Genomic DNA, 19,896 nt, shown 5'->3' with positions numbered 1-19,896 from the left:
AAACAGTATGGAGTTTCCTTAAGAAACCAACAATAGAAATACCTTATGATTCTGCAATCCCACTGCTTAGTATATATTCAAAAGAAAGGAAGTCAGTATTTCAAAGAGATACCTACACCCACATGTTTATTGTAGCACTATTCACAATAGCCCAGATATAGAATCAACCTAAGTGTCCATAAATGGATGAATGGATAAATGCATTATGCAGCCATAAAAAAAAGAATGAAATCCTGTCATTTTCAGCAACATGGATGAGCCTGGAGGACAATATATTAAGTAAAATAAGCCAGGCACATAAAGACAAATACCTCATGTTCTCACTTACATGTGAGAGTTAAAAAAATTGATCTCATGGAGGTGAAGGGTAGAATGGTGGTTAAGAGGTTGGCAAGGTAGGGAGCAAGGGGAGAATGAAGAGAGATTGGTTAGTGGGTATAACACTACAGTTAGATAGAAGGAATAAGTTCTAGTGTTTGATAGCATAGTAGGGTGACTATAGTTAACAATTTATTATATATTTCAAAACAGCTAGATTTGGAACATTCCCTACATAAAGAAATGTTAAATGATTGCGGTAGTTGATATCCCAATCACCTTGATTTGAACATTACACATTGTATGTATGCATTAAAAATATCACATGTATCCCATAAATATGTACAATTATTATATATTTTTTTTTTTTTGAGACAGAGTCTCACTGTGTTGCCCGGGCTAGAGTGCCGTGGCGTCATCCTAGCTCACAGCAACCTCAAACTCCTGGGCTCAAGCAATCCTTCTGCCTCAGCCTCCCGAGTAGCTGGGACTACAGGCATGCGCCACCATGCCTAGATAATTTTTTTTCTATGTATTTTTAGTTGTCCAATTAATTTCTTTCTATTTTTAGTAGAGACGGGGTCTCACTCTTGCTCAGGCTGTTTTCGAACTCCTGAGCTCAAACAATCCGCCCGCCTCGGCCTCCCAGAGAGCTAGGATTACAGGCATGAGCCACCATGCCTGGCCTACAATTATTATTTATATATCAATTTAAAAAAAAACAAGATTGAAGGGCTTTCACTTCTGCTTCGGATGTATCAGAAAGTCACAATGTAATGTCTCTCCTATTCTAAAAATGAGTAAAGGCTGGACAATCTACAAAATCATAACTTTTCATGAACTCATAAGAAAACTGAGGTTGCAAGAAAACCAAGTGATTTGAATGCCAAAGAATGACAAAGCCTCTCATAGAAGAGAACAGACATTTCATAAATATCAAGTGAATACTGTGATAAGATATCAAGGAAAAACTGAAACTGTCACGGATCAAAACTCTAATACACTTTTGACAGAAGTACAAAGTAGTACACAGTGCATTTGGAAAAGAAGTAACCAAAGACACTGAGGAGTTAGGATGGACTAGCTATATACCCTTGGACTTCAAGATTCTGAAAATGGAAAATGAATGGTCCTTACCGTCCATAAAGTCTGTAATAGGCCAGCTGAAGTGCAAGCTGAACAAACGTATCAGGGTGAAGCTGATGCTTCTTGGTAAGCTTTTTGCCAAAAGATGTAAAAGCATATACCACAGTTTGTAGATCGGATGCCTAACAAAGAGAATTAAATGGGAATAGTGAAAAATCAACTAAAAAGGATACACCAAACAGAACCAAATTATTATCTGCATTAATCATCAGACATAAAGAATTAAAGGCATTAAAGCTATAATTTTAAAATGTTTTATGCTGACATGTTTGAATGACAAATTTTTATAAATTTTGTTAAAAGAGAAAGCATTACTATTTAAGAGAAAAGTGAAAAATCTACCTCTTTGAGATACTGGGCTTTAGCTTGGTCGATGTCATTTAATACTTTCTCATCCACAGTGAAAACAAGCTCCTCTGGAAGTGGTATGTCCTGTACTTTTTCTGAACCCTGAAAACAGGAAAGACTTAAAAATATTTTATCTATAAAAATCTTAAGGGAAAAAAGATGAAGCATTTGTTCTAATATACCTTCCATCTTCCTTCATTCTTCAAAATGTTCTCGTCCACATAATAGCTGACATTCACCAAAACCATTGCATCGAAAGGAGCATGCTAAAATGAAAACACACAGGATTTTGAATACTTTATGTCAACTTAAAACCTGATCCAGTATTTTATCTTCATTTTGCTTCCACTCTTAACAGATAGTACAGTATAGAACCCTCAAATTACTCACCTCCTACTGATAAAGATAAAGGATATCCTACAGTATATAGTGTAACTGCTGTTTTATATTTTGAAAAAAGAACAAATGTTTACAGTTGGAAGCATCTAACTGAGGCTCTTGGGGTCATTGTGGGTCTGTAAAGCAAACATGAACAATCTAGAGAAATTGCTATTTTTACTACAAGTCAAAGCAGGTGTATGTATGCAATGCTAGGATGTTCAGGAATTTTAAGAACTGGAGGGGAAAGCAGATGGGGATGGGAGCCTATCTGAAGGCATTTAGGATGGGCACAAACTTCTTCAGATAAAGACATAGGCTACTAGGGGACAGTTAGAAGGCATAACTATTTTGTGTGTGTATCTCCACAAGAGTGTCCAGATATGGCATAAATAATTCTCACTGTTTAAGAAATGTGAGAAAGACGGGCTGGATATTATAGGGATGTCACAGATTCGGCAGCTATATTTGGAGAAAGGAATTGCAGTTAGTGAATTTTCCCATCATTTATTTTGGAGGACAACTTTTTTGCCCTTATTTTCCCCATGTTCCTTTGACAACAGTTACATCAGTTGGTTCCTTCTCTTACAACTACTACTTTACATTACACACAATTATCATTCATGAACTGAATGTATTACCACTGCAAGTCTTGGAGGGAAAGAAGGAAAGGCTTGAGATATGGGCCCAATTTCAGAGGAGTAACTCGGTATATTTTAAATGTAACCCCAACACTATAGCTCTGCTGCCCTAAATCATGGCCCCATGAAGCCTATGAGCACAGTTTATTGTTACCAATTGTGTAGCGGCTACATCATCAGGGAAGGCTCTTGAGAGAGGTCAGTACAAGATGCGAAAGCAGCACATATAACAAGACTCAAAGGTCACTACGAATCCATTTTCTAACCACATCTCACGACTGTGTAGTAATTTTACGAAGAATGTTCAGATATTATCACATACATTGTTTCATTTGAGACAATAGTATCGACTTCTAACTATTCTACTGGAACCAGTAAGAAATAGCAAGAATGAAGGATGTAAGTTTCTTTAACTTATAATTCTATCCACCTATCCCCTGATAGAAAGCTAATAATCAATTTCTTTAAAAAGTTAGGAAATCTGAAAAACTCCAATGCTTTCCTCATGCTTTATTTGTTCAAATAATTTTTACCTTTCATTTTTATTCCACTAATAAGGAGGCAGCATGTGTGACATAGTGTTTAAGAATGTAGGCTTTGGTTCTGAATCCAAACCCCACCACTTCTAGCTGTGCAATGGTAAAAAATTCATTTGCAAATGATTGCTTTCGCCAGGATCTTCTGCAAGGGCCAGATGTCCACAGCCACCTTCCTACAGTCCTAAAGAGCTGTGGGGTGGCCGATCTGATCACCACCTGCTATGGAGGGCAGAACTGCAGGGTGTGCAAGGCATTTGCCAGAATTGGGAAAAACCATTGAAGAATTAAAGAAGGACATGCTGAACTGGCAGAAGCTCCACGGACCTCAGACTTCCACTGAAGTGTACTGCATCCTCAAGCAGAAGGGACTGGTGAACAAGTTTCTATTCTTTACTGTAGTATATCAGATCTGCTATGAAGGCAGACCCATTCAAGAGATGTTGTCTTGTCTCCAGAGTAATCCAGAGTATATATAAAGTGAATCATGCAGTGTGTTGGGGAAAACTCTGCCTTTCTGCTCAATCTTTTGGATTCATATGGAAACCAAGACCTGGAAACATGATGTCTGCCTGACTGTAATCCCATCATGGATATGTATGAATTTTTACAGGTTCATTTTTTAATTGTGAGAGGCAGTTCATTGGCTAAGATGTACTGGGTAACAACTAAACACACGTGAATGTGTGAGTGTGTGTAATGTTTCTATGAACCCAAATTAAATGTCCTTTGTAAAAACTGCTTTTGAAATCTCCCCACTATGGTAGTTTATAAGATTAGAACTATCTCAGCTAAATTTGTTAGATGTAATTCATATGCATATGAATGGGGGAATTTTTTGTTTCATTCTTTTGATGTTGAAATTCAACCAGCAATAACATCATAAGTAGAGTGGAAGACTGAATGTATTCAAAGATCAACAGATTTAACTTTTAAACACTATCTCAAAACCAGCATAATTAACTACTTTATGGGTTGATCTTTTTTTAACAATTAGATATTTTAAGTTAGATAATCCACTTATATATTTTCCTCTCACTGCAGTTTTCTGCATTTTTAGTCTTTTTTCTCTTCATTAGCTGCCAGAATGTGCTTCCATAAAGGCTCAGCAGCAGAAGACAGAAAGCTCATTTGGGATTTTCTTGCTATGACTGGGACATTCTTCTGATTAACAACAGACACCTGTATGATGCTTTTGGTTAGTTAGTACTTTTTTGCACACATTTCTCTTAAGCCTCCCAGATCCTCTGAGAGGGGCTACTATTATATCCTCTTGTGAGATGCAGTCACTGCCTGGTCACCTGGTGAGCAGGGACAGAGCAAGGAGTCAAGTGTAGCCCCAAGGTACAAGAAATCACTGGGCTGATTTGACCTCCAGCCAACCGGCTGTGGTGAACACTGTGTACAGCCTTTCCTGAGGCCACAGGAGGGCTTCCTGCAGCTGTGATATGGCCACTGCACTCCAGCCTGGGTGAAAGTGCAAGACCCTGTCTCTAAAAACATTTTTAAATAAATAAAAAAAAGAGAGTAACTGTCTGCAGCTGACAGGTCACAGAGAAATCGAGGGAAGAAGACAGGAGGCAGTTAAGTACCTTACAAAGGACAGTTTACATGGAATAGGAAAGATATAAATTAGACTAAGGAAGGTCAAAGAGAATCAAATAAGGAGCTGGAAAGAAGAAAACTAGAAAATTAACAAATATTTTGTCAATAGTGGACTCAAAGGAAGAGTAAAAAATACAAATCTTCAAAATGACTCATGGTAACCTTTCACTGTAGTTCTGATGAGCTACTATAATAGACATTTAGTTTTAGCACCTGCTCATCAACCAATCCACCTTCTGAAATAACAGCTACTTTGTTGTTCTTTAGGCAACCACCACACCACTCTGTAGTGGTCTGAATGAGACTGATTCTACCCACTAGGTTCCCCGATGGGCACATGATTCACACAGGCCAAGCATTATTCCCAGGCCTTTTGCTGGAACCATTAGAAAAAGAAGCTGGCTATTTCCATGGCAGTCACTAAGCTATGAAGACATGAGACTGATTGTAGGTACAACAATCACATTGGGCAGGCAATCTAAAAGTGAAGCCAAATAGAGGAAAGTAATATCAAAAACTGGGGACAGGGAGATTGCTAATGAAAGCATTTAGACAATGGAAGTCAGCCTCACCCAAATTTAGCTATAACCCTATGCCAACAAGTATCTTATTAAGTTTACGCCAGTTTGATTTAGGTTACAATCACCTAAAACTGAATACTGATTAATATAACTACTGAACTTTTGTTTTAAAGTGTTCTTGGTTCCTAGACCTCCTGAAGGCCTACAAGAAAGTTACAAGATGTAGCTAGTAAAGATGACCATGGGAGGAAAACAGAAGAGAAACAAGAAAAGTTGTTTTTTATTTTTTATGAGGAGGGTCAAAAATGATAGTAATTGCCAAACATTTTAATATCCATAGTTCCAAAGATCAAGTGACATTTTAAGAAAATAGTTACTACATAAACCTTGAAATCTAGAAATATATCCATGTACATTTCCCTGTGCACAGGACTTACATGCAATGCCATATGATATCTTTTAAAATAGGTATTCTCAGCAAGTAGGTAACAGTGGGTTTTAAGAGTTTATACTATATAAATATTACATGGAAATTCCATTTTGCAGATATAGTACACACCGAACTGTTGCCCTTACTATAGAAGAAAATAACTTATATTCTACTTCTACTGAGAATTCATAACTCAAGTTTTTTACTATAAGGCCATGAAACTAGTGTTTACTTATATTACACTACAGCACAGTGTAACTATTTGTGGTTTATTGGCATTAAATTAACCTAAAAGAGTAAAAGGAAAGAAAAACTTGAATAGTTTACTTACATCACAACTACTACCAAATACTCCATTAGAAAATGAAATCAAGTTATAGGATTTGTCACCCCAGCGTACTGTTGGATCTCCAATAAGGGCCATTGCAGTTATCTAAAATAAATTTAATTTTTCCAAATTAAAAGGATTTTTAACATTGGTTTGTAAGTATTTACATCGTAAACACATATATATCATATGATCTTTCTTCTTCAGGTGAACCAAATTTAATAAAATGATAATATAGTTATATTCAAGAGATAGTATTTCTGGCCCTGACTTTAGCTGTTTCTCAAAATCTCAAGAAACTCCTACTATTAATAAAAAAGAGAATGCTGGTATAATATTCATGAATGTTTAGAAAACATACAAATGAAAGAACAAAACTTTTGTAACTTGAATAATATAAGAGATCTTGATAAGTACATTAAAGTCTAGTTAGGAAGAGAATATTTTAAGAATTCATATCCCACTATTCTTGTTTTTCAAACTATAAGTTTTGGCCCATTAGTGAGTCATAAAATTAATTAGTGTATCATATCAATGTTCTTTACCAAAAAATTAGAATAAAAATAGAAGAGTAATATCAGAGTACATCACAGATAGTAAAAGTAATTACTGTTTTGTGAAACATATATATGTGTATACATGCATGCACATGTGTGTATATATAGTGGGCTGCAATCTAAATATACTTGTAACTACAGATTATGGTCAAAACAGTTTGAACAACACTGCATTAAAACATGTTCTTCCTTAAGAAGTCTGGTAATTCTCTTCCAAAAAAAAAAAAAAAAGTTGTTTTCTAGTTACAAGGCTTTTCGATTCTTGAAAAAAATTATCCTGAATAATTTTTTCTGATTTAATATTGATGAATACGTTATAAAACAATTTAAGTGTTTCTAAAAGACTATGAGACTTCTACTAATACAACTACTACCTTTTTTTAATTTCCCAGGAAAGGAAATATCACTCTGGGGGCTGGGGGTAACACAAAGTAAGGCCACATTTACCCTTAAACTCACTGAAGTCAGTGTGTTTGATAAAAATCAAATGATATAATAAATTACTTACTAGGGTGATATAATTCATAGGGCAGACCCTCTCAACTAAGGTGTCAAGATACACTAGTGTGGGTTATACATAGATTCTCATGTCGCCTTTGGCAAGAAAAGTTCATTTAACCCAGGGTTCTGTACAAATTTTCTCTGTGGGCCATCAATGAAAAGGTTGAGAAACTCTGACGTGGGATATGCAAACAATGGTTGTATTTCTTCAAACAAAGGAAAAAATATATCTAAACAATCTTAAACAATGTGGCAAGGATTTACAAAGCACTATTTACGTATAAGGTTCAATTTGGTGCATGTATATTTCCATAAGTAAAAGTTTTAAGAGCCTGAATATAAAAAAGAAAAAAAAAATCTCATGTTCATTACATGTAAAAGTCCTCCAGAAAAATTTATGAGAAAAAAAACAGAACAAGGCCGGGCGCGGTGGCTCACGCCTGTAATCCTAGCACTCTGGGAGGCCGAGGCGGGCGAATTGTTTGAGCTCAGGAGTTCGAGACCAGCCTGAGCAAGAGAGACACCCCGTCTCTACTAAAAATAGAAAGAAATTAATCGGACAACTAAAAATATATACAAAAAATTAGCTGGGCATGGTGGCGCATGCCTGTAGTCCCAGCTGCTCGGGAGGCTGAGGCAGTAGTATCGCTTGAGCCCAGGAGTTTGAGGTTGCTGTGAGCTAGGCTGATGCCACGGCACTCACTCTAGCCCGGGCAAAAGAGTGAGACTCTGTCTCAAAAAAAAAAAAAAAAAAAAACAAAACAAAAAACAGAACAAGATAGTTGAGTACCTCAGAATAATCTTCTGGTGTTACATGTGGACTGCCATCCTCTATGGAATATACCAGTAAGCTGCTCTGAATTTTTTCTAATGAAATGAAGTTCTCTGGATCAAGACCAATCAGATACTCTCGTGCCTAAAGGGCAAGAAGATAATGATTACATGTTATAATTTAAACACAATATATCCAGAAAAATCTGAAAAAGAGTTTGTTAGAGAAAAGATTCATTAAGAAAAGTGTAAATCATAACCTTAGCCCACCGAGTTCGCTCCTCGCTAGTCAATGCTGCTATCCCAGGTCCATCAGGTTCACTATGGCACTTCTTGTAGATGTATGTCAACTGTCTTATGGAAGATTAAAGAAAGAGGATTCAAAGAGTGCACAGGCAGATAGGAGCTAACACTGATCAGCATTTAAATGTTTTGATATACACCCAAAGAAACCAATTATGAGCTCAACAGCACTATATTTCCTACAGCACATCTTTTTTTAGAAAAGTGATTATGTGTTTTATTAACACAAAAAGTATATCTGACAATAACTTAAGTAAATAAATTTGAGTTTGGCTGATATTTATTTATTCTTTGAAAATGTACATGCACTTCCAGATTCCAAGTAAATACCCTTTACAATGGAGAACTTGAAAAATATCCTGGTAATAGATCTCACAAATATTATGTACATCATATCTAACTAAAAACTATGTGTATATATACTTAATGAGAGGACTTTCTGTATACCCAATTAATATGTTTTACCCAAAAAACAGAAATACCATGTATTAAATGTTTTCACATGTGCCTTTTTTTTTTTTTAACTTCTAACCATTATAGACTCTATTAGCTGAGGATAAACTATTGCCTCCCATATTATTCTATCCTCCCAGTCTGAGAGTTTCATGTCTCTTTATACATACAGCAGCTAAATAGAAGGGTTCTTTCATAAAGAAATAAATTTTCATCAGTCAAAAATCCACAGAGCTTTAGTTTTATCCCACTTATTCATGACACATGCTAAGAAATTACTTCAATTTAAAAGCTTCCAAAGATTCCTTAGAAAGCAAACTAAGGTAGCTTAACAAATGGTCAAAAAACACCACTAGTAAGCCATCCCTTATTTGTGGTTTCCTCATTCAAACTTGGAAAAACACAGCTATCAATTTGCATAATTTCACCCTATTTGTTAATTATAACACTGACGAAGAAATTTCCTTGCTGCAAAATCCCCCCCTTTTATTTGCAAATTAATGGTGTCCTGTGGAGCAGATGAGGGTTTCTTCACCAATCTGCATCTGTGGTGGGAACAACTTGCCTTGCCTCTCTTCCTACTTACTTGTCTTTGCTAACTACTGATTTTGCTCCAGTTACAAATAAAGCCTCTGCAGTTTTTGGCTACTTGGTGGGCATAGTAACTAGCACAAATTCTGAATTTCTAAATAAAATCTACCTGTTTTTCTCCACATGCTTCTTGTTGCTATCCTTTCCTTACCATCTCCAAGCACCAGTTTTGACTATGAACCTTCTCCCTGCTCCCTGAAATGGTCATTTTCATACTCATTTTACAAGGTGGTCATTGTTGGGGAGAAATTACAAGGGAAAATGTGTTAAACCTGAAATGACATTTTAAGTCTGATAGTAAAAGGTCACATAATGTCCAAATCTTCAGTAAGAGGAACAGATATGGTAACTAGCATAATCCTTCTTTTCCTTTAACTTGGTTATCTATGCACCTGTTTTTCGGCTATACATTCAATTTTTTATATTTCAAAACACAAAGATTTGTATTAAAAATATCTGCATTACAGAATTGTACATCTTTTAAAATATTCTACACTTGATGTCTGCACACAATCTAGTTTCTGCCTTCGTTACTTCCCACTCACTCTTTAATTTACTATGATCTGGTTTTGTCCTCCAGTGATTATCTTGAAACTGCTTTTCTGAAAGTCACCAGTAACATCACGTAAAAGAAAAAACCTGGTAGCTTTAGCTCAATCTTATTTTCCTCATAATGTTTGACATCCGGGTATAAATCTTCTTAAAATTATCTTCTACCTTGACTTTTTTGCACTGTTCCATTGTGATCTCCCTACCTCACTGACCACTCAGTCTTTTTCATTGACTATTTGTTCTCCTTCACTGCCAATGTGTCTTTCCCCAAATTTCTTTCACTGGCCTCCCTGAACTCCTCTTACAAGTTTCTCCCTTGCAAATCTCATCCATTTCTTTAATAGCTTTAATTATCACTTTTTTTTCTTGTACCATTAACTTTATTCCAGATCTTTAAGATCATATTAGGTTATTGAACGTGAAATGTATGACCTCCAATAAATTGGACATTTCCTACCCAACAACCCAACACATATGGGATCTTGTCCCATTTACCTGACCTTTGACGAATAATTCCAGTTACAAGACAGTACAATTCAAGGTTTCATATAATAGCCACTTTTCCTCATGCTCCAGCACATACACTGGATTAGAATAAAACCATTCTCTTTAGACATAAGTTCATAGCTATAAGTTGACCATTTAGCCAAAATTTTTCCCAAGGGACTTTCAGATGGAACTTTCTTATGTTGCTACAAAACTTTACAAACAAACAAACACAGACAATACAGGGAATCCCCAACACAAAATGTCAAAGACTATCAAACAAATGGGAATCTAAAGGGTTCAGATGCCACCCCAAAATGCCTTACTATAGGGCTGGAAGGTTCAAGACCCTCCCTAAATGGTGGTTTGGTTCCCCCATTCCCTGGGAACTACAAATGAGCTCCAAATTCAAACCAAGTTCCCTAGTTCCATTCAACCTCACAATTTCACCCCCCAAACGGCATAGCTCCAAACAAACAAATAACCCACAGGAAGATGTGAAAACCTCCCAAATGGGTGAAATCAGGGTCTTGGGGTGCACCCCAGGGAACTTACCAAACAAACAAATGGCCATGGCATCTGGACATTTCCCAAATCTGTTTCCTTTCCCTCAACTCAATTCAGGTTGGCTGGGGCTGCATCCATTCAGGGAGAAAGAGACGGGACTTCCCTAGATCTAAACAAGCCCCAGCAACTGCTGGGAGAATCCCTTTCTTTCTTACCCAAAAAGGCAACATTCCTGCCCATGGCTTGACCCAGAGCTGTTCCCTGCCTCTTCCAGCAGTCGCAGGGTGCCAATGGGCCTACCCAAGGACACCAAATCTGTTACTGAAAGCTCAGCACTTGCCTTTGAGGCTGCATCAGAAGAAAGAGGACAAGTGGTTTGAAGAGACGAAAAGAGGAGTTTATTAATTTGCCGGCAAATGAGGAGGATGGAGACTCCTGTCTGAAATGCCATAGTCCTTAATTATTACCTTTATGTAAGAGGCAACCAAATGTCTAACTTCACCCCATTTTCTCTCTAAATCTCTGTTACCAAAGTTCCAAATGTTTGTTGGATAGCTCTACCTCAATTTCTGCCAACATTTCAAACTAAGTGTACTTTTAAAAATTATCTTCCCCCTTCTCAAAAATTTTTTTTTAAGAAGGGTCTTAGAAGAAAACAAAAGTATAAATCATCACATCCCTGGATTAGGCAATGTTTTTTTAGATAGGACACCAAAAACACATGTAACCACGGAATAAAATTGATAAAACTATACTTTGTCAAAATAAAAACTTTTGTACTTCAAAAGAGGCCATCAATAAAGTGAAAAGACAACCCCAGAATGGGAGATATAATTTGCAAATTACATATCTGATAAGGGACTTCTATCTAGAATATATAAAGAGCTTATAACACAATAATATAAAGACAACTCAATTAAAAAAATGGGCAAAGTATTTGATTAGACATTTCTCCAAGGAAGATATACACATATGGCCAAAAGGCACATAAAAAATATTTAACATCGTTTTCAAATATAAACCACAATGAGATCCCACTTCACCCTTACTAGGGTGGCTATAATCAAAAAGGTGAACAATACGTGCTGGTGAAGATGTGGAGAAACTGGAACCCTCATACACTACACTGCTGATGGGAATGTAAAATTGTGTAGCTATTTTGGAAAATAAGTCTGGTAGTTTCTCAAATGGTTACACAGAGTTACCATAGCACCCAGCAATTCCACTCCTAAAATACACCCAAGAGAAATAGAAACATATGTCCATACGAAAACATATACACAATGTACATGGCAGCACTATTCATAATAGACAAAAAGTGGAAGCAACCCAAATGTCCATCAACTGATGAATAGTTAAATAAAATGTGGTATATCCATACAATAGAATATTATTCAGCCATAAAAAAAATAAAATACCCACACATGCTAAACCATGGCTGAACCTTGAAAAATTATGCTAAGTAAAAGAAGCCAGACACAAATGGCCACATGTTGTAAGATTCCACTTATATAAAATGTACAGAACAGGCAAATTTATAGAGATGAAAGTAGACTGGTGGTTGCCTAGGGCTGGTGGAATAAGAATGTTTGGGAGATGTGTGAAGTGACTACTAATGAGTAGGGAAGAGAACTGGGGAACAATGGGGAGTGACTGTTTATGGGTACAGGGTTACTTTTGAAGGTGACAAAAATGTTCTAAAATTGATTATGGTGATGATTGCACAATTCTTTGAAAATACTAAAAAATACACTGAATTGTACATTTTCAGTGGATAAATGGATGGCCAGGCATGGTTGCTTATTCCTGTAATCCCAACATTTTGGGAGGCCAAGGCAAAATGATTGCTTGATGCCAGGAGTTTGAGACCAGCATGGGCAACATAGTGAAACTCCATCTCCACAAATAAGTAAATAAAAATAAATAAATGGGTAAATGGTACAGTATGTGAATCATATATCAATAAAGCTGTGACTAAAAACAAGAAAAAAAGAATTGAAATGGTTCTACCTCTCCTGTTGCCTCCTCCTGTTATAGTACTATCAGCCTACCCATGCAAGTTGAAAAACCTCAGTCATATTTAATTCCTTCCTTTCTTTCTAAATCCAGCCACCAATTATTATTATTTTTATCTCCAAAACATTTCGTGCATTTGTCTCTTCTTCTAAAACACCAACCTCTTACTTCTTAACTGAATTACGGCAGTAGCTTTTAATACATCTCTTTTGAGACTCCAATTCACTAAGGTTCAGAATCTAACCAATCTATCTTCTAATATGTATCTTATGTTTGTAGAGAAAAATTCATACTGCACAGGTCTGGCCTGATCACCTAATTCATATACACACACTTGTATATTTTAAATACAAACACATACATACACACACACACACAGAGTGAAATCCTACTGTGGTGCTAAGCACTATATTAAGCAATGAGGAATTAAAAAATAAAAGACCTGGTAACTAATCTCATAAGAGCTCCAGCTGCATGTGAAAATAGAAATAAATGATTTCAATACAACATTATAATCAATATAACAGAGAGAAGTACAATGGGATACAAGGTATACAAAAACCCTAAAGGAGGCTAACTCATTGGAGTTTGGGCTGAGGAAAGGGAAAAGGAAATTAGGAAATAGTTGACCTTGTAGTTAACATGTGAACAGAGACATAAAGCATGAGTAAGAATTCACCGGGTGGATAGGGCAGGAGAGGGCACTCCAAATAGAAAGCATGAGTATGTGCAGAAATCAGGAGATAATCTGACCAGGACTGCTAGCAGAGCAATGGGGTAGAAGTATAGGATGCACAAAGAAGCTGAAGTGATAGGCAAGGGTCAAATATAGACTACTGCTAAGGAATTTGGACTTTATCCTAGATTACAAGGAACCATCTAAGAATTATAAGATACATTTATATCTGAATTTCAAAGCCATAAGACTGATGACAATGTGGAGGATGTGTGGAGATAAGAAAACCATTATGGAGTTTAACAGTTGAAGCAGAGAGGTAATGAAAAGTTGAACAAAGACAATGGAGGTGGGGAAGATGGAAAGCATTTGAGAAATCTTTAAGAAGCAAAATGGAAGATAAAAATATAAGAGGAAAGAAACAGATGGGAAAAGAAGCCTACCAATACCATGTTCACAATGGAAGTTACTGTTACCCCTCTTTTGAAAGAGACAAGGAAATAGAGAAATATTAATATTTTTCTATTAAAACTAAGCAATTATAAAAATAAACCAGTGTAACTGCAATAATAAGAGGAGTTAATATGTGGCCTCAATGTAGCAAGTGCTGGTCTGGTGGCAAGCCGAAAGAAGAACATGTAGTCTGAAATGGACAACTTTTAGACTCCCCAGATCCAGACCGTTGTTGTCATCCCAGAATGCAGGCTGGTGTTGTTAGAACTTTTGATTTATTTTTTTAAAGAGATTTTTCACAGATTTCACAGGTTCACCGATTTTTATGTGAATTCTCCTGATTTTTAAATAATGTTTCAAATTCTATTATCCAAGCAAAACAGGTCATGGGCTGAATTTAGCCTATGCAGCACATGTATTCAATTTCTGGAAGAGTAGCCTTGAGTAATCCAATTAATAAGCCTGATCTAATAATTACATGTAAATTTTAAAACAAATTTTAAAATACAGCTGAAAGATACGAATATTATCTAAGACAATAGGAAAAGATTTAAAAGAAAAGATAAATTTGCCTACATCAAAATTAACAATGTACAATTTCCAAATTTTTTTTTAATTTAACTAGAGGAAAATGTTTTCAATAAAGGATTAGTGTAGAGACCATGTAAACAAGTGCTATAAATCAATAAGAAAAACATAAAATAGCCAATAGAAAAATATGCAAAAGCAACTCACAGAAAATACAAATGGCCTATAAACATATATAAAAATGCTCAACCTCACTAGTAATGAGGGATATGCAAATTTATATAATGTAAACCATTTTTCAACTGTCAGTTCACCAGATATGTTTTAAGTTTAATAACACCACGCCAGCAAAAATATGGGGAAGTGGGTGTCATTATATGATACTGGCAGAAAAAATAATGCCACTTTGGATGACAATTTGACTCTTAAAAATTTTAAATGTATATACCTGATGACACAGAAATTTCACTTCCAATAGCAAGCCACAGATATTTTCTCCAAATACACAGAGGTGTGTTTGACAATGTTCATTATTTGTTACAGCAATAAATGGAAATAACTTCAATGTGTACTGATAGAGAAAATGACCAAATAAACTACAGAATGTCCATTTGATGGAACTCTATAAGTTAAAAAGAATAAGGTAGATGTACCTGCACCATATGAAAATATCCATCTTATTGTTGATTAAAAGAAAAGTTTAGAAAAATACCTAAAATAGGCCTGGCACAGTGGCTCACACCTATAATTCTAGCACTTTGGGAGGTCAAGGCAGAAGGATTGTTTGAGCCCAGGAATTCAAGACCAACCTGGGCAATAGCGAGACCCCGTCTCAACAAAAAATAAAAAAATTAGGCAGGCGTAGGGGTATGCACCTATAGTCTCAGCTACTTGGGAGGCTGAGGTGGAGGATCGCTGAAGCCTAGGAGTTGGAGGCTGCAGTGAGCTATGATGATGCAACTGTACTCTAGTTGGGCAACAGAGCAAGACCCTGTCTCAAAAAAAAAAGGAAGAAAGAAAAAAACCCCTAAAATACCACCACTTTTTTAATGTACAACTAGCCATACCTTGTGCCACACACAAAAATCAATTTTAGACAGACTATAAATGTGAAAGGCAAAACAAAATTCTAGAACATAAGAAAATATCTTCTTGGCACTGGGTTAGGGAAAATTTTTTAAAACAGAACACAAAAAGTACAATCCATAAGGTAAAAGATCACTAAACTGGACTACATTCAAATTAAAAACTTCTGTTCATCAAGCAGATGTCTTTAATAGAATGAAAGGACAATTAGAAACATCTCCGATTCTGTGCACAGAAACACACACTACCAAGAAAGAGCTCCTACTCAGAATGTATACAAAACCCCTACAACACTCATACACTAGTGGAGGCACTTATTAGTACAACTACTTTGGAAAACTGGCAGTATCTACTGAAGTCGACCATACGCATGCCTTATAACCCAGCAAATCCTCTCTTGGGTATAATCCAGATAGAAACGCATGCACATGTGCACTAAAAGACTTGTACATGGATTTTCACTGCACCTTTTTTTCATAATAAAAACTGTAAACAACTGAAATGACTACCCTTGGGAAGGAGTGAAAGCACAGAAGAGGCATGAGAGGGGACCTTCTGGAAAAGTAGAAATGTTTTATTTTTTGACCGGGATGGTGGTTATGTATTTAGCTATGCACTTCCATGTGCACTCTTTTTTGTATATGTTTTCAATATTTAATAAAAATAATTTAAGTTATAAATAGATATACACAACTTGATAATTATAAAATAATCTAGGAAATCAGAACAATTGATTGTATAAGAATTATTAATGTCTTAGAAGTCTTTAGATATGATAATGGTACTGTATATTTTTTAAGAGTCCTAATATTTTAGAGATATTATACATACTAAAATATTTACAGTGAAAGGGTATTATGTATGAGATTTGCCTCAAAATATCCATGGGGGAGTCAGGGGAGGGGCACAAGAAGTATAGCTGAAATAACACTGACTATGAGTTAGTAACTGCTGAAGCTAGTAGTTGATAACTGTAGAAGCTAGAGGATGGGTACATAGGGGCGCTTCATTACATAATTCCTTGTACATTTTGAATTTTCCATAATATACTTTAAAAACATATATATTCAAAATAATAAATACCATATGTACACATACATATAAGAGTACATACTATATATGAAAAATGTACATATATTTTTTAAGCTATATGTGCATGTAAATTCACTGCAAAAGATCTGGAAATGTGGAACACACCAAATTACTAACAATTCTGGGGAGGGCATGGAATTGGCAATAACTGTAATGTTTTCCTTTTCTCCAAGTAGAACATATTCAGATATACCTAGTAAAATTAAAAATTAATTTAAATTAAAAATAACATAATAACATACAAATATATTTTTTAAAATAAGCATGTATAAAATTCTTATTTTTCAGCTTATTGTCACCTTATAGAAAGGCAATCCTAAGCATTTACATTTTAACTCAAGCAAAAGCCTAAGACCTAATGAGACTGAAAAAGTAGTGTGAAAACCTGAGAAGCTCTGGTGGGGTCATCAAACATCCTTCATGTATTACATCAAAGACGAAAACTCGGCCTCGACACAGCACTGCAATGTGATTTGGGGAACACCCTTCACTCTCTGGAAAAAGAAACAAAAAAAACAAGACTCAAATCTCCCAAAGATAAACAGGAGTAAAACTGCAAACATCCAACAGAAAAAATAATCATTCCTTCAAAATTTTATCATATATTCATCAAATATATCACATGAACAAAAACAACTTAAACTAATGGAATTTCAGTTACTATGATATAAACACATACTCTTGAAACTTGTCCACTGTGAGACATCTAGAAATCCATTAGAGTTTCAAATATCTGCACACCCTGAGAATCATTTAATCTCAAACTACTGCGAGGCTTTCTAGCTTTGACTGAGTGTGACACTTAGAGGTAAGAGGTGATTTTTTTTAAGATTAGAGATACTGTAGATTGGAATGATCCAGTAAAGAGAAAAAAGCTGATCGGCAGCAGAGAAGATAATGCAGAAGCAAGGTCCTTGACGAGGCAAGAGGAAATGGGATTCAGACTACTACACAGAGTAGTCCTTAGAAGTCCTAACAGTTCCTTTAATTTTAAAAAGGGAAGGAAAAGTATATGAATGTGCAATAATATATTGCAAGGGGATAGTAGGAAGGGCATACTTTTAATAAGTATGTTTTCTATGGCTGCTATAACAAATTACCACTAACTTAGTGGCTTAAAACAACACAAATTTATTATCTTACAGGTCTGAGGGCAAGAAGTCTGAAATGTGTCTTATTGGGCTAAAATGAAGGTGTCAGCAGGGCTGTGTTCCTCCTAGAGGCTCTAGGAGAGAATATGTTTCCTTCCTTTTTCCAGCTTTTAGAGGCTGCCCACATTCCTTGGCTTAGGAACCCATTCCTCCATCTTAAAAGCCATCAAGGAAACATGACAACTTTCTCATGCTGCCATCTCTTTGGTTGTCTTTTGCCTCCCTCTTCCACTAACAAGAGCCCTTGCGATTATATACTTTGGGCCCATGGGAATAATCCAGGATAATGTCACCATCTCAAGGTCAACTGATTAGCAACCTTAATTCCCCTTTGCCACGTAACCTAACATATTCACAGTTCTAGGGATTAGAAAGTGAACACCTTTAGGGGGCCATTATTCTGCCTACCACAGATAGGCTGGTAAATTTTGTGATGAAAAGATTACTTATATTTGTTGAGAATAAGAAAAGAGTTTGTTAGCTGAGAATAAGGAGGGAGAAAAGCATGAAATAGTCTTCTCTGGGAGTAAAAGAATAAGCTAAGGACATATAAAATAGTGCTGTGGGTCCACTTGAGATTTAACTGACATCAGTAAGTGAGGTTTTGTGGTTTTCTCTGGCCAAGTAAATTGCTAGGATAGGTATCTTTGATATGTAGAGGAAAGAGATTAAATTTTAAACAATGTTAAGGTTTTACCAGATTATTATTGGGGGGTGGGCAGGCAAAGATTTAAATGTGCATACAAAGGAATGATTACAGTGAAGAACCACAGAAAGAAGTGAAGACTGGGGGTGGGGGAAGGAGGAATGGACCTGTGAAGAGCGATAGCATCACTGAGCTGTAAATCGTGGCCAAAGGAGTAGCGGAGTTGGAGTACCGAGGATGTAGTTTCCTAGAGCTAGAAATTGAAGACGAGAGGCCATGAATCATCTACAATTGAAGCTAAAGTTATCAAGAATGTGACTGAGTTGGTAATGGAAAGAACGACAGTGAGACCAGTGCTAAGGCAACGGATGAGGGGAATGATCAGGAGGAAAGTCACTGCAACAACGACAAGTAGCAGTGATATAATCTGATTGTCTTTCCACCCTCCCCGCCGCCCCCCCAAAAAAAGCTCAATTGTTAAGGAAGAAGGGAAAATGGAAAAGGGCAAAGGGGAATAAAGAGGATACCAACACCTCCCACAAGCCGTGTAGTGCCATACAAAGGAAAAAGAAAATACCCCGTGAGACAGTTACAGGGGAACTAGCGAGCTTGAAGAATAATCGAGTTTCAGTAATAGTACCTTTCACAGAAAAAGTTGAGAATATAATGGATTTTGCTGATCACGAGCTCCAGAAAGTACAGCAGAAGGGGTTGGAGAAGTGGTAAGGGTGGGTCGGAGCGGTGGGGAGCCTGGATTAAATGAGAATATGCACAAATCCCTAACTCTAGATGTCAAGGGATGGTGTGGGAAGCCTGAAATTTTGGGGCAAAATGAGGTAAACAGGGATAAAAGACATCACTGTTCATCTTTTCCATTCATATTTGGGCATTAAACTTTTTGCCATGAATATAACCCAGTTTCTCTAATCCCTTTAATTCTTTTACTCACATCAAGGTAAATGTGTGTTGGCTTGAAAGCATTAAATATCTCAAGCATCTAAAGAGGTTTATAAAGTAGCATTGAGTTCTACATGAACGTAAAATCATGTCTCTCACACTGTGAACATGATTGGCTATAAATTTAAAAAAAAAATTTTTTTTTTTCTTACAGAGACAGGGTCTTGCTCTGTCACCCAGGCTGGAGTGCAGTAGCGTGATCAGAGCTCACTGTAACCTTGAACACCTGGGTTCAAGTGATCCTCCTGCCTCAGCCTTCTCAGTAGCTAGGACTATAGGCACATGCTGCCATACCTAGCTAATTTTTTTATTTTTATTT

General features: G+C 36.2%; 1 protein-coding gene across 7 annotated transcripts in view; it reads right to left on the bottom strand.

Annotated features, from left to right (window-relative positions):
* The window catches only part of CROT (carnitine O-octanoyltransferase), a 40,976-nt gene that overhangs the window by 10,264 nt on the left and 10,816 nt on the right, over nt 1-19,896 (bottom strand). For all 7 annotated transcript variants that reach the window (XM_012643520.1, XM_012643516.1, XM_012643519.1 and 4 more), the window contains 7 exons: nt 17,209-17,317; nt 8,341-8,434; nt 8,100-8,225; nt 6,255-6,356; nt 1,995-2,078; nt 1,807-1,914; nt 1,456-1,586 (listed from right to left, as the gene is read on the bottom strand). In XM_012643520.1, the coding sequence (XP_012498974.1) occupies nt 1,456-1,586; nt 1,807-1,914; nt 1,995-2,078; nt 6,255-6,356; nt 8,100-8,225; nt 8,341-8,434; nt 17,209-17,317 (754 nt within the window). The remainder of the gene's footprint in view (nt 1-1,455; nt 1,587-1,806; nt 1,915-1,994; nt 2,079-6,254; nt 6,357-8,099; nt 8,226-8,340; nt 8,435-17,208; nt 17,318-19,896) is intronic.

This window comes from Propithecus coquereli, unplaced genomic scaffold (assembly GCF_000956105.1).
Source record: "Propithecus coquereli isolate 6110/MARCELLA unplaced genomic scaffold, Pcoq_1.0 Scaffold199, whole genome shotgun sequence".
NCBI lineage: Eukaryota > Metazoa > Chordata > Mammalia > Primates > Indriidae > Propithecus > Propithecus coquereli.
The sequence above is the reverse complement of the archived record's forward strand: the minus strand, read 5'-3'. Positions and strand labels throughout refer to the sequence as shown.